This window comes from Nicotiana tabacum, chromosome 19, assembly GCF_000715075.1.
Source record: "Nicotiana tabacum cultivar K326 chromosome 19, ASM71507v2, whole genome shotgun sequence".
Classification (NCBI taxonomy): Eukaryota; Viridiplantae; Streptophyta; class Magnoliopsida; order Solanales; family Solanaceae; genus Nicotiana; species Nicotiana tabacum.
Window position 1 is genome coordinate 66,543,592 of NC_134098.1, and position 12,196 is coordinate 66,555,787.

General features: G+C 38.2%; 1 protein-coding gene across 1 annotated transcript; it reads right to left on the minus strand.

Moving 5' to 3' along the window:
• Positions 1 to 765: 765 nt before the first annotated feature.
• On the minus strand, positions 766 to 11,892 carry LOC107805868 (nicotinamide adenine dinucleotide transporter 1, chloroplastic). The gene is made up of 9 exons (XM_016629964.2): positions 11,367 to 11,892; positions 11,062 to 11,157; positions 10,605 to 10,711; positions 4,965 to 5,013; positions 4,733 to 4,842; positions 2,148 to 2,242; positions 1,962 to 2,050; positions 1,736 to 1,830; positions 766 to 1,288 (listed from the first exon to the last, which is right to left on the minus strand). The coding sequence occupies exons 1-9, from the start codon at positions 11,434 to 11,436 to the stop codon at positions 1,052 to 1,054; spliced, it is 948 nt and encodes a 315-aa protein (XP_016485450.1). The 5' UTR covers positions 11,437 to 11,892; the 3' UTR covers positions 766 to 1,051.
• Positions 11,893 to 12,196: the final 304 nt, after the last annotated feature.

A 12,196-nucleotide genomic window follows, 5' to 3' on the forward strand; every position in this document is an offset into this window, starting at 1 on the left:
GATTAATTTATTTTGATCTTTTATTGTCCAGATGTTACTTTGCTGCACACGGATATTTGCGAGATTGGTACTATCCTAATTCCTACCCAAAATAATAAAATAAAAAGGCAAAATTGCAAGATTAAGAATGCAATAGACAGTTTTGCCAAAGTACTTTGAGATAGTAACTAGTTTCTAATATGTTTTCTTGTTTCATTGGACCAAAGAATTTTCAGATACTGAAAATTAGATGGTCTAACGCATTCTGCTGTGACCTTGCAAATTTGCCTTTTTCTTTAAATGTCAATAAAGTGACATTCCGATAGAAAGGTGTCTGATATTTCAAGAATTACGTGACTTTGCACCTGGCAACCAATCATCTAGTGAAGGTTCTTTAATGCCAACAGTTTAAATATCAGAGATATTTGTTCCTTGAGGAATAATATTTTCATTTTCGAAACCCTGCTTTAATAATTTTTTAGAAAGTCTAAAGACAAGTTGGTCATCCAAGTCTTCAGGGTAATTTTTTACAGCAATTCCAACTAGCTACGTTTTAACAACTCCAAATAACCTCCTACTGAAGTCAAGTATTGACTAAACAAGCCTATTGATTGGCCTTGAATGATGATAAATGAACTGAATTTGACAAGAAATATACTTCTTCTTTTTTACATTTAATTTGTTTAACTTTTTCTTTGGCCCTATTCTCTCTTTGCCTTGGTCACTCCACTTCTGACTTCTGAGGAAGGAGGAATATAATGATTCAAGATGAAAAGCCAGCAAAAATGCACTCAACAGAGTTTCATTCAATACTGAATTTTGTCAAAGCTCGTATAATCTCGTTTTCCTAGTTCCTACTTTCAACACCTTTTATCATCATCATGATCATCAATTTCAGTGTAACAATGGTATAGCAAATTTGTCTCACAATGTCCAAGATGGCTTCTCTATGTTGCTAACAAAAAATAAGATACACAACTAATGAGGAGATTGCTGCAGCCAAATTAGCCACCTCGCTCAAAGACTTGATGAACTAAACTGCCTCTATGGTGAATCCCCAAGTCATGACATCCTACAATGGGTGAGGATGAGGATCAGGGGGAAACAGGGTTACAAGGAATCGGTGAATCATCTCAAAACTTGTAAATGTGATAACAGCTGCAGGGGTAGTCCGGATTAGGTTTGTCGCACAACCTCGGTAAAAGCCTTGGATTCCTTCTTGATGAAAGACTTTTTTAATGCAGTCAATTACACCAGAGTACCGCTTTTCAGAGTGGCGCCCCTGTTCTTGAAGCCTTGAACGTACTACCTACAACAGAAATTCCAACATATGATTTTGTGAATGTACATTTTTGTCACACTCCATTCCCTAAGCTTTTCCCGACACATAGTGAAGTGTCTCAACCATAAATTGACCAAACAAAAATAACAAAGCTCGAGAAGGACAACAGAAACGAGAACACAGAGATGCCTTCCCGGCAGAGAGAATTTGGTAGTGCTAGAAATATATAATGAAAGCAGGGATGGAAAATAGAACATAAGGTATAAGTTGCTAGAATAACAAAATTTCATGTATCCATAGAAGACAGTGTAACCCATTACTCCAATCCCAAAAAGTATAAAAAGAGGTAGGGAAGAACTTGACTTGCAATATTTCTGTAAAATTGTGGACCAAGATATCATATGGTATACCACTTTATGTTTCAGTTAACCGTTTTAAACTCAAATTAACAATGCAACCACCGTAGCAACATACCTCATGTGGATATGTCAATGTAGAAGCAAATATTTTGGAAACTGATGATGCAACAGCAACATCAGGGGCCCCAAGTTTATCCGTTGAAGTGTTATCTGACATCATCACAATAAGCCAGCACAATCAGATACAATGTCATCCTTTCTAAGAGGTGGGAAACCAAATAGTATAAAGATACTGAACTAACTAGAAGTGAAAGGAAATATGACCATAAGTGAGTAATCACCTCGCTTGGCCAAGTAAATCTTGATTTTCTCATAAGTTGGGAATTGGATGGCTACATGACTAACACCAGCCAAAGCAGGCACCAGACCGCTGTCCACCACAAAGCAATAAAAGTCAGCTAAAACAGTGGTAGACAAGCAATTTGGAACATTACGAGCGACAAATTTCAGAAAAGAAAACCACTGACCTGTACAACCCACGAATGCCCTCTTCACATGCTATTCTCCTTAAAGCAGATAATGTACCCCTGTAAGGCTCAAGACCTGCTCTTATTCCTTGAGTCTACAGAAGGTTAAGGCAAATGAATAAGGGTGAGAATATGATTAATGCTTTGCTTGGTGAAGTGCATTCAGAAGCATATCTTTGGTAAACACATCTTTAACAATTATTAGATGGCATAATTAATTGACAATACCAATCCAGAATAAAAAGATCCTTTCACATAATTTTTTTCACCAGAAGTACATATACATTAATTGGTCAATTACGTGGTGTGAGAATTCTCACTGCTGCATTAGCTACATTGTCCCCACAAAATAATAAAACACTGAAGGTCATGGAATGTTGTACTTCTTGCCGATATAAGCCCAGGCCATGCAGGTGAGGAGTTGGGCTTAGCTTCGCTAGCAATATGCCTGCCCGGGATGCCTAACCTATCCTCCTGTGAATACCCAAGATGTGCACACTTGCATTTTCTGACTTTTGAGCAAAAGTTCTGCTGTGTTTGGTTTTCTTCTTAACATTTAGGATCTTGAATTTCATTTATTCAGTGATTGCGAAAGTCCCTAGTGATACCTTCCCAACTCCATATGAACTCCTTTCCCTAGTAATCCACTAAATTTTACAAAGAAAATAAGAGATAGATAGTCAAGGTAGCCAGCAACTGGTGGAGTATAATGGGTGAGATGGCAGCTGACTGCGCCTAACAATACTGGCAATGGTTGAATTATTGATGGTGAAAGTGGCAAGAAGAGCAACTACAACCGCAGAGTAGAGGTAGGAGACTACTTTTTAGTTGAAATGCTAAACTTTAAATGCAACTTTATCTTGTTGGCCCAGACCCAACCCGCGGTACTGGCTCACCTCTGCCCCCATTGCCTTATGTGGGGTGGTGAATCTGGGGATTCACCTGTCCCATTGGCATCTCTACTCCAAGCACTTGCTATAACAAGCAACCATGAACTACATAAATATTGCCTATTTTTCAAAAGACGGTGGTGTCCCTGTTCTGGCTTGATTGCACGCTCCTTGACTAATCCGTCGTGTACCTGCTACTTCCCACACAGGCAACTCTGTCTACCAAGTCTTAGACAGATCGGAAGAATACATCTAATCTAATGTCGCCTCTACTCGAATTCAGGGGTTGGACCCAAGGTTGTCACTCCAATTCTTCAACTAGCTACCCCTTGGGGACAAAGAACGTCTATCACTCACTCAAACTTATAAAATGCAAGACAGCTTATGAGATCTTCAAGGCATATGAAGATATTAACCTGATTAAAACTAAAGAGACTAACCCATATGGGCATGAAGTACTATTTCCAGTTGAACTTCAGTGAACTATTGAAATAGCGATTTGGTTTGAATGTCATTCAAGTGAACTATTTCACTAACAGATCTTCAACTTTCACAAACGTCTTTTCCAACTGAAGTTCAAACTTCCACAATCTTTTTGACCAACTTCAACTCCATATACTTTCCTTTTCAACTTCAACTCAAATATTGTGCAAACGCTTGCTAAACCACAAAAGGACTGACAATTAGGCCAACTTAGCATTGAAGACTCAATTAAAAAATGTTACAGCAATTGTGTTCGTCAAAAGGAGAGATGGTTTGCATCTTCCCCCCCCCCCCCCAAAAAAAAAAAAACACTTCACTGGGCGAGAGCAGCCTTCGGGCTTTTTTTTTACGACACATCCGGGCAAAATATGTTACAAGAATCAAGTACAGGTACATGCACAAGACATTCAAACTTGGGGAAACTTCAATAGTAAAAATGATAAAAATAACAAAAACAACTGGGACACACAACCATTCAGAAGCAAGGAGAAGAAAGTATTGACCAGGAGATCAAATTCTATGGAATACCCAAAAGCAGAATATTGAAGAGGAGCGAACCTAAAGCAATTAGATCCCAACTGAAATAGAACAACACTGTATTGCACAGATACTCATCGGTCCATCTATTTCTGTTAGTCAGCGACAAGCGCGCAAAAGTCATCCGAAGACACAAATGCACAATGGCATTATTAGGTGTACAACTCCTAGAGTATGTTATATAGCAGTACCACCTTGAGGCAGTTGGTGTAGGCCAACTGATCACCTTTGTCAGATCAGTTGGTGAAGCAAATGTGCCATAAAAGCTAAAATTACACTCCCCTCTTTCAGTTAGTTACTAAAAACAAGGAGATGGAAACATTAACACATGTTCCGTGCAAGAACTCTTTGTTTTCCATTTTCCCTTTGTAGGATAAGGGAAAGCCACGTTGGTACATTCTTTCTCCTGAAATCCTTCCCCTTCCATGACCAATTCTACATTTATTATAAGAATTCAGAAGGCCCTTCCAGCTGCTTTATTAAATGTAGTTTTTTGACAAAATATTGTTCCACTCCATACCGCAAAAGTTGATACCAAACACTTTAACAAAGTCGTCCTAGTGTCAGCTCCAGCTTCGGTTTAAAGGATTATTAGCAACATCTTTACCTCTTTCACCAAGCCACACAAATAAGAAGATCAAGCTAAATCTCAAAATTTGGATGCATAAAACACACCTGAAGACGTGTCTTCACAACCCAGAGAGGATTTGTCGCAATTGTGGTTGCAGCTCCAGCACCGGAAGCAGCTAACATGTTTGCACCTATCGAGAGCTGATGACTTCCATCTATAACAACCACCAAACGAAAAGTTTTTACCACTAAGTGCAATGTAGTTTATCAAAAATTAATTTGAAAAGTAATCAGTCAATGGAAAAACATCTTTGAGGAAAGAAGGTCATCTACTGACCATCAGAGCCAAGAAAGCTTTTCAGCTGTTCATATATAGTAAAATAGACCTGCAGAAAAGGAAAATATGTTTGAGATCACTCTTGCAATAAACTTAATTATTTCTCTATGAAATCGAGGAAAATCATGATCAAATCTTTAACACTAAGTGCATAAACACCATAATGTAATAAGAATTAAAGTTCTTATCAAAACAAAATACGTAATAAGAATTGAAGCAAGAAATTTCAATTTTAATTAGTGAAAGAGAAAAGTAACTGTAAGCCTCCCTTTCTCGCCATGTGTGGCTGGCACTTAAAATTGATTAAACGATATGCCAATATGAAAGGAATGCAGGAACCTGATAAGGCTCCTGGGCCAGACGGATTGACAATGGCTTTCTACCAAAGTGCATGGGATATCATCCAGTCAGACTTAATTGACACCCTGAACCACTTCCGCCAAAATGGCAAGATCGTGAGATCTTGTAATGCCTCCTTTATTGCTCTGATCCCTAAGAAAAAGGGAGTTGTGGAGCTAAGAGACTTTAGGCCAATAAGTCTAATAGGAAGTGTCTATAAAATAGCTGCAAAACTTCTGGCCGAAAGGTTGAAGAATGTAATATGGAAGCTCATTTCTGGACATCAAAATGCCTTCATAAAGGGTAGACAGATCACTGGTGCAGCTCTAGTTGCCAATGAAATCCTTGACTGGAAGCTCAAATCAGAGGAACCAGGTCTATTGTGCAAATTAGATATAGAGAAAGCTTTTGATCAGCTCAACTGGAACTTTCTCTTTATGATGTTGAGGAAAATGGGATTCGGCGACAAATGGATTAAATGGATCAAATTCTGCACTACAACTGTGAAATACTCTGTTCTGGTTAACTCAAGCCCAATTGGCTTCTTCTCTCCCCAAAAGGGACTTAGGCAGGGGGACCCTCTTTCCCCATTTCTCTTCATCATAGCCATGGAGGGTCTCAATAACATGCTGAACAAAGCCAGGAATTTACAATGGTTCAAAGGATTTGAAGTTGGTGTTAGCCCTAGGAACACAGTGTCTGTCTCCCATCTATTATATGCGGACGATACCCTCATCTTCTGTGGGGCTGAAGAATCTCAAGTGTTACATCTAAATCTGACTCTGCTTATATTTGAAGCTCTTTCAGGTTTACACATCAATATGTTGAAGAGTGTCATTTACCCAGTAAATGATGTAACCAATCTGGAGGGCCTGGCTGACATACTATGCTGCAATACTGGTACTTTACCAACCACATACCTTGGGCTACCGCTTGGTGCCAAATTCAAGTTTGTTGTATATGGAGTGGAGTCATAGGCAACATTGAAAGAAGGCTTGCTAACTGGCAAATGCAATACCTATCTATGGGAGACAGACTCACGCTCATCAACAGTGTCCTGGACAACCTACCCACCTACCTTATGTCTCTATTTCCCATCCCAGGGAAAGTGCTGAAGCAGATTGATAAATACAGGAGGAACTTTCTTTGGGAAGGAAATAGCAAAAGCCACAAATTCCACCTGGTGAAATGGAAGAAAGTAACTCAACCTAAATTTCAAGGTGGTCTAGGTATTAGAGACCTCAGAACACACAATAAGAGCATGCTTATGAAATGGTTGTGGAAATATTCTCAAGAAGATCAAGTCCTTTGGAAGGAGGTGGTGACTGCAAAGCATGGTATCAAGAATCATTGGTGTACTAAAGTATCTAGAACACCATTTGGAGTAGGCCCTTGGAAATACATCAGCAAGCTAGGGGGGAAATTTCACAACTGTAAGTTCAAGGTAGGCAACGGGGAAACGGAGCAAATATCAAGTTCTGGGAAGATAGATGGTTGGGGGACTCCACACTACAAGTTGAATTTCCTGCCCTCTATTCAATATCCACTAGCAGAAACTCAACAATTTCAAATAACAGAGCCGACAACACATGGAATCCTCAATTCAGGAGAAACTTGCAAGACTGGGAGATACATGATCTACTCAATCTACTGGAGAGGCTTGAGTCATTCCAAATCGACGACCAGGCACAAGACAGACTCATTTGGGGTGATAGAGTAGATGGCAAATACTCTGTAAAGGCAGGTTATCTCGCCCTTTGTGATCAGAACGAAGTGGTAGTCAATTGGCCATGGAAATTAATTTGGAGAGCCAAGTTACCACCAAAGGTGATTTGCTTTAGCTGGATAACCGTATATGAAGCATGCCTCACCCAGGACAATCTCACTAGGAGAAACTTTCACATTGTCAATAGATGCTATATGTGCCAACAGGCTATTGAAACCAATAGACATCTTTTGTTACACTGTGCAGCGGTTACAGACATATGGAACATGTTCATCTAAGCTTTTGGTCTCAAATGGGTTATGCCTGATAGTGTAAAAGATGCATTGATTAGCTGGAGTTCATGGAAGGTTAGAAAATCCATCAGGGAAGTTTGGAAGATGATCCCAGCTTGTATCTTCTGGTGTACATGGACTGAGAGAAACACAAGATGTTTTGAGGGCATTTCTACTCCAAATTACATTCTTAAGGCTAGATGTTTAGCAAGTTTATGTAGCTGGAGTAACCTTTCCCCTGTAAATTCCCCAGAATCCTTTTTGGACTTTGTTAGCTCCTTAACTTTAGACTAGGCCTTTTGTAATAGAGCTAACAATGTTTTTACTGCACTGTGCATTTTGCATCTTCTTGATGCCTTATATGAAATCCATTATCTTATCAAAAAAAAAAGGAATGCAGGAAACATTTTTAAAAAGACCTTTTCGCTGGAACTCAATAGAACTCAGAAAATTCAGATGCATTGGGAGAGTGTTCGAATTAGCTTACCCAATCCATTTGCCCATATGAACATAAAAGAACGGGACAAGGATTATGACTAGAAGCAAAAGAATTAGAAACGACAAAATGACCATCATTTCTTAGAAAAATACCTTTCCGTAAAAGCAGTGTGATCTTTTTTTTCTTCCATATCCCTCTCCTACTTCTATGGCTCTCCACTGTTTTGGAACCACAGTCTAATTTCTGATTTTGGTAAGCAAAGCAACCAATCAACCCAAGATAGTTGGGATCCGCAATACGAATTTTTTGGAGAACTTCTCGTTATAAGTAAGCAACAACAACAACAACATACCCAGTCTTATCCCACACCGTGGGGGGTAGTTGTTCTCCCACTTACATAGTCTGATCAAGTTTATAACGAGCTATTGTAGGGGCTGTCTGTTTTTTTTGTACTTTTGTGTCCCTTCTTGGTACCTATAAAACTTTTACCTTATCAAAAGAAAAAGGTTTATAACGAGTATGGAAATCTATCCTAGCATCCTCTTCATATACATAATGCAAATTTTACCTGAACATTAACAAGCTAAGACATTTATTTTTAGAAAAAAACAGCTAGATGTAGCTTTACCCTGGAAGCATCATTACTTCCTTTCCTTCCATAACACCCAACACAGACAAGGTGGAATGTTTCTCCAAATCTGTCATATTAACCATTTCATCCCAAAAACGTCTAAAAACAACTCCCACAGTTGAATTGCAAACTGGTAATACAAGAAGAAGCTTTTCTCTGTAGTTGTTAAGTGAGATAGGCACCCAACTAAAGCAAGTCACCTTATAGGAAGCTTTAGTTTCCCACGATATTTTCCAAGACCACTGTAGTATATTGCAATTTCCGTACATAAATTTTTGATAAGGTTTGTCAGGGATAAATTATGTACATCTCCTGTACATAAGTTATGATAAATGACTTCATACTAATCAAACCATTTCCTTTGGCAGTCCATATCAAAGAATCTGAAGCCTCGGAAAGTGTTTGCCCATCTCCCAGGTTTTCCAAACTACAATCATCCTTTCAATCTCCCATCCTAGCAGCCCCTCTAAAGCATACTTCTCACCCAATCTCCAATTTTCATTAAGCTATAGTGATTCTGTGTGTAGTGTGTAAGGCAATGCTGTACAAGCCTGTGAATTTATCTTTGCTGAAGAATATCGTAACCATTCATCCAGTCAAAACAGTTGATTCTTCTACCCTCCCTTACTTTTTTATTGTTATAGAATTCAAGCCGAAGTTTTCTTATTTGTTCCCAAACTCCTACTGTAGCAATTTCATCAAAAGAAAGGGAACTATGCAGAGCAACTGACTGCTTTGGTGCATCATGAATCTTATTCACCAAATTTTGATTGTACTATTTTTCTCCTTAGTACCTTCTCCTCCTTGGTGTATCTCCACAACCATTTGAAGAGCCAACTCTTGTTGTGAATTTTTTAGTTTCTAGCTCCTAATCCTTCTTCCTTCTTGCTTAACATTACTGTCTCTCGCTTTATTGAAAATATTTCTTTACCTTGTTACCATCCTGTAAGAAATTCCTTCTGCTGCTATCCAAATTGATTAAGACCTTAGAAGGTATTGGAAGCAGTGACATCATATAGGTTGGCAATGAGTGCAGTACACTGTTTATGCTACTAGCCAGCCTCTTAGAGACAAGAAATTAAACTATATGCAGAAAAGCAGCTATACGCGCATTTAGTTTAGCTTCAGTCCACCTAAAGTATGCATTACTCTGGTGTTAGTGTTACATTACACAACAAATACTCAATGGAAACAAACATACACCATCTTTTCTATGTTCGACCACCAGCATGCACACAGCCAATGGAAGGGATTTGGAAAAGCCATGATAGGTTGCTCGGGATGACAAGAGAAGCTATGTAGATTTGGTTTTGATAAACAGGTTAACTGTCATTTATTTATTTTAATTTTTTATTTTTTATTTTTTTTTGAGAAAGAGAATCTATAAATAGATCTATATATATTCTGTGATATTAACCAGAAGGAGAAAAGGAGAAATAACAGAACACAAAGCAAAGGTGAAAATGACACGCGAAATGTTGATCAACCAATCAATCAACTACATCTGAATCCGAAATTAGTTGTGCTCGGCTATATGAATCCTCTATATCCATTCACTTATTTGTAAGGTTCAGAAAATAGAGGTTGCCACTAGAACAAGATCAAAGGCTTCAGCTGAGTAACAGCTTTACGACAAGAAGTCAAATCAAAAACAGAATTTCACAACAAATTCAGGAGGATGGACTTCAACAAGAAGAAAAGGAGGACAAGTCATGGACTAAACCAAATATGTGACACATTAGAACAAAGATGCTCAAATCAGATTTCATTGTGTCACACCAAATAAGGACAGTAAAAAGAAGGTAAGACAATATCTTGGGCATATAATCATGCCCTAAGTGCACAGAAATAAAATATAAACTTATCAAAATCAGGTGAATTTTTGGGGAGTTATTGCAGAATGACATGATTTAAATATGTTGGCAAAAACAGGCCAAGTAAACCAAGAATGACGTAGGAACAGGACAATCATGACCTAAGAACAGGATATCAAAGTCCAGTAAACTTCAACTCCCTTATCAACCATTTACAAAAAGAGAGAAGAATAAAAAGTTAAAGCGCAGAAGCTGAGAGAGAGATAGAATGTAAGTCAAAATTAGGAACTATGAGACGAAACAAAAGCTATGTAGTAAACAGCTCTTGCTCTATCCAGATAGAACAATAAAGAGACTTAACCATAAGTTAGCATGAAAATGTGATGCTAAAGTTAAAATTGAAAAGTAACATGACTCACCGCCCAGTTTGGAAGTAATGCTAGCACGGTTGGGGAAAGCCCTCTGTACATTCCACGCAGCCCCTCCCTTTGAAATATCTGCTCTAAACTCCCAACTATAAGACTACCTGATTAGAAGAAGAAACAAAATCAGATGCCTCTGATATTCACCTCATAAAATTCGACTGATCTTTTCATATGTTTAACCGTAACTTGATGGTAGATGATTATCAGTCCCAATACAAGCAAGCATAAGTATCGGTGGCGGATTTACTATGACCGCAACAACTGCTTTCCACCCGAACTATATATTCTAGTTGAATCATTTTTAAAAATATACAGTAGGTTAAAAATCCGAACAGGAAGTGGCATATAAATATCACAATCAAATGTGAACTTACAAAGCTGCTTGGTAGGAGAACTAAAAACCTCAACTACATCAAGAATCATTTTAACATATCAAATAAGGCAATTTTACCTCTAACGTTAGCATTTCCTAGCTTTGGCAACCCATGAACCTGCAACCTAGTCTTGATAACATCTAAAGGGCACACAAATGTAGCCGCTATTACTCCTGCAACATATTAATTGAGCAATCCATTTCAGTGTGTGCCAAATTCCAGACCAATCAATCAGACATAAAAATTCCATGTCCATATATATGTTTTAAACATATCCACAAGAACCCTAAATAGAATTTGATGGTCCATTGGGGAAACAAATAGAGGATTAAATAGTAAGTAACAAAAAAGTTTTTTCTTCTTTTTAAAAAAAAAAATTTACCAGCAGCAGCACCGGCACCAGCATTGCAAAGTAGGCCTTTAGGAGTAGGGCCATGAGTATCAGCGGCCATTGCTATTGCTAAATTTAGGGCAATTAATTACAAAGGAAAGAGCAGCTGCAGAGATATAAAAGACTTGAACTTGATTCTTAAAGTCCTCTTTTAAGAGGGAGATCGCACAGAACCACAGTCGCATGGCCAGTAGGTATAACTCCAATTAATGAAATTTCACCACTCACTCACTCGCCAAATTGAATTGACCGCAAAACAAGTTCTCTATTAAAGGGGCAATTCAAGATTTAATTTTTCACAAGAGGGATTTCATTTGGCTACGTTGGTTGTTGAGTGACGATGAGATCAAGAATCTGAAATCGCCATGCGAGGTGGTCCAATTTGGCAGCTCTCAATATGGGGCGATAAGGTCAGAAGATGAGATTCATATACGGAGTAGGAGTATTTGATTTGGACGAAACCACCCAACCTCTTTCGCAAGCTTGCAATGTCATCGACCACACAATGACTCAAATGGGTCCACCCTTTTTTACTTCTTCGGGATAAGCAACACAAATTTTCTTCCTTTTTTCCGTCGGCAACAAAAAGAAATAGTATCAAAATGCACTTTCTTGATTGGCTACTACTTCACTCTATTTTCAAATGTTTCCCAAATCTTTTTCTAATTACGAGATCCTCTGTTTACTATGGGCAAAGATCTAAATTTGCCCCTCAATGATGCAAATCAATCAGATTTTTATTCGTTTATAGTTGAGATCAAATTTACTTTTGCCGACTCTAGACAATGTAACCTCTTTAAATACGGTTAATTTTTCATAAA

Coding starts and splice junctions, on each gene's coding strand:
- LOC107805868 (XM_016629964.2), bottom strand. CDS start 11,436: ATGGCCGCTGATACTCATGGCCCTACTCCTAAAGGCCTACTTTGCAAT. Junction 5,014..10,604: donor CATTACTTCCAAACTGGGCG/GTGAGTCATGTT, acceptor CCTTTTCTGCAG/GTCTATTTTACTATATATGA. Junction 1,289..1,735: donor CATTGACATATCCACATGAG/GTATGTTGCTAC, acceptor TTTCTGTTGTAG/GTAGTACGTTCAAGGCTTCA.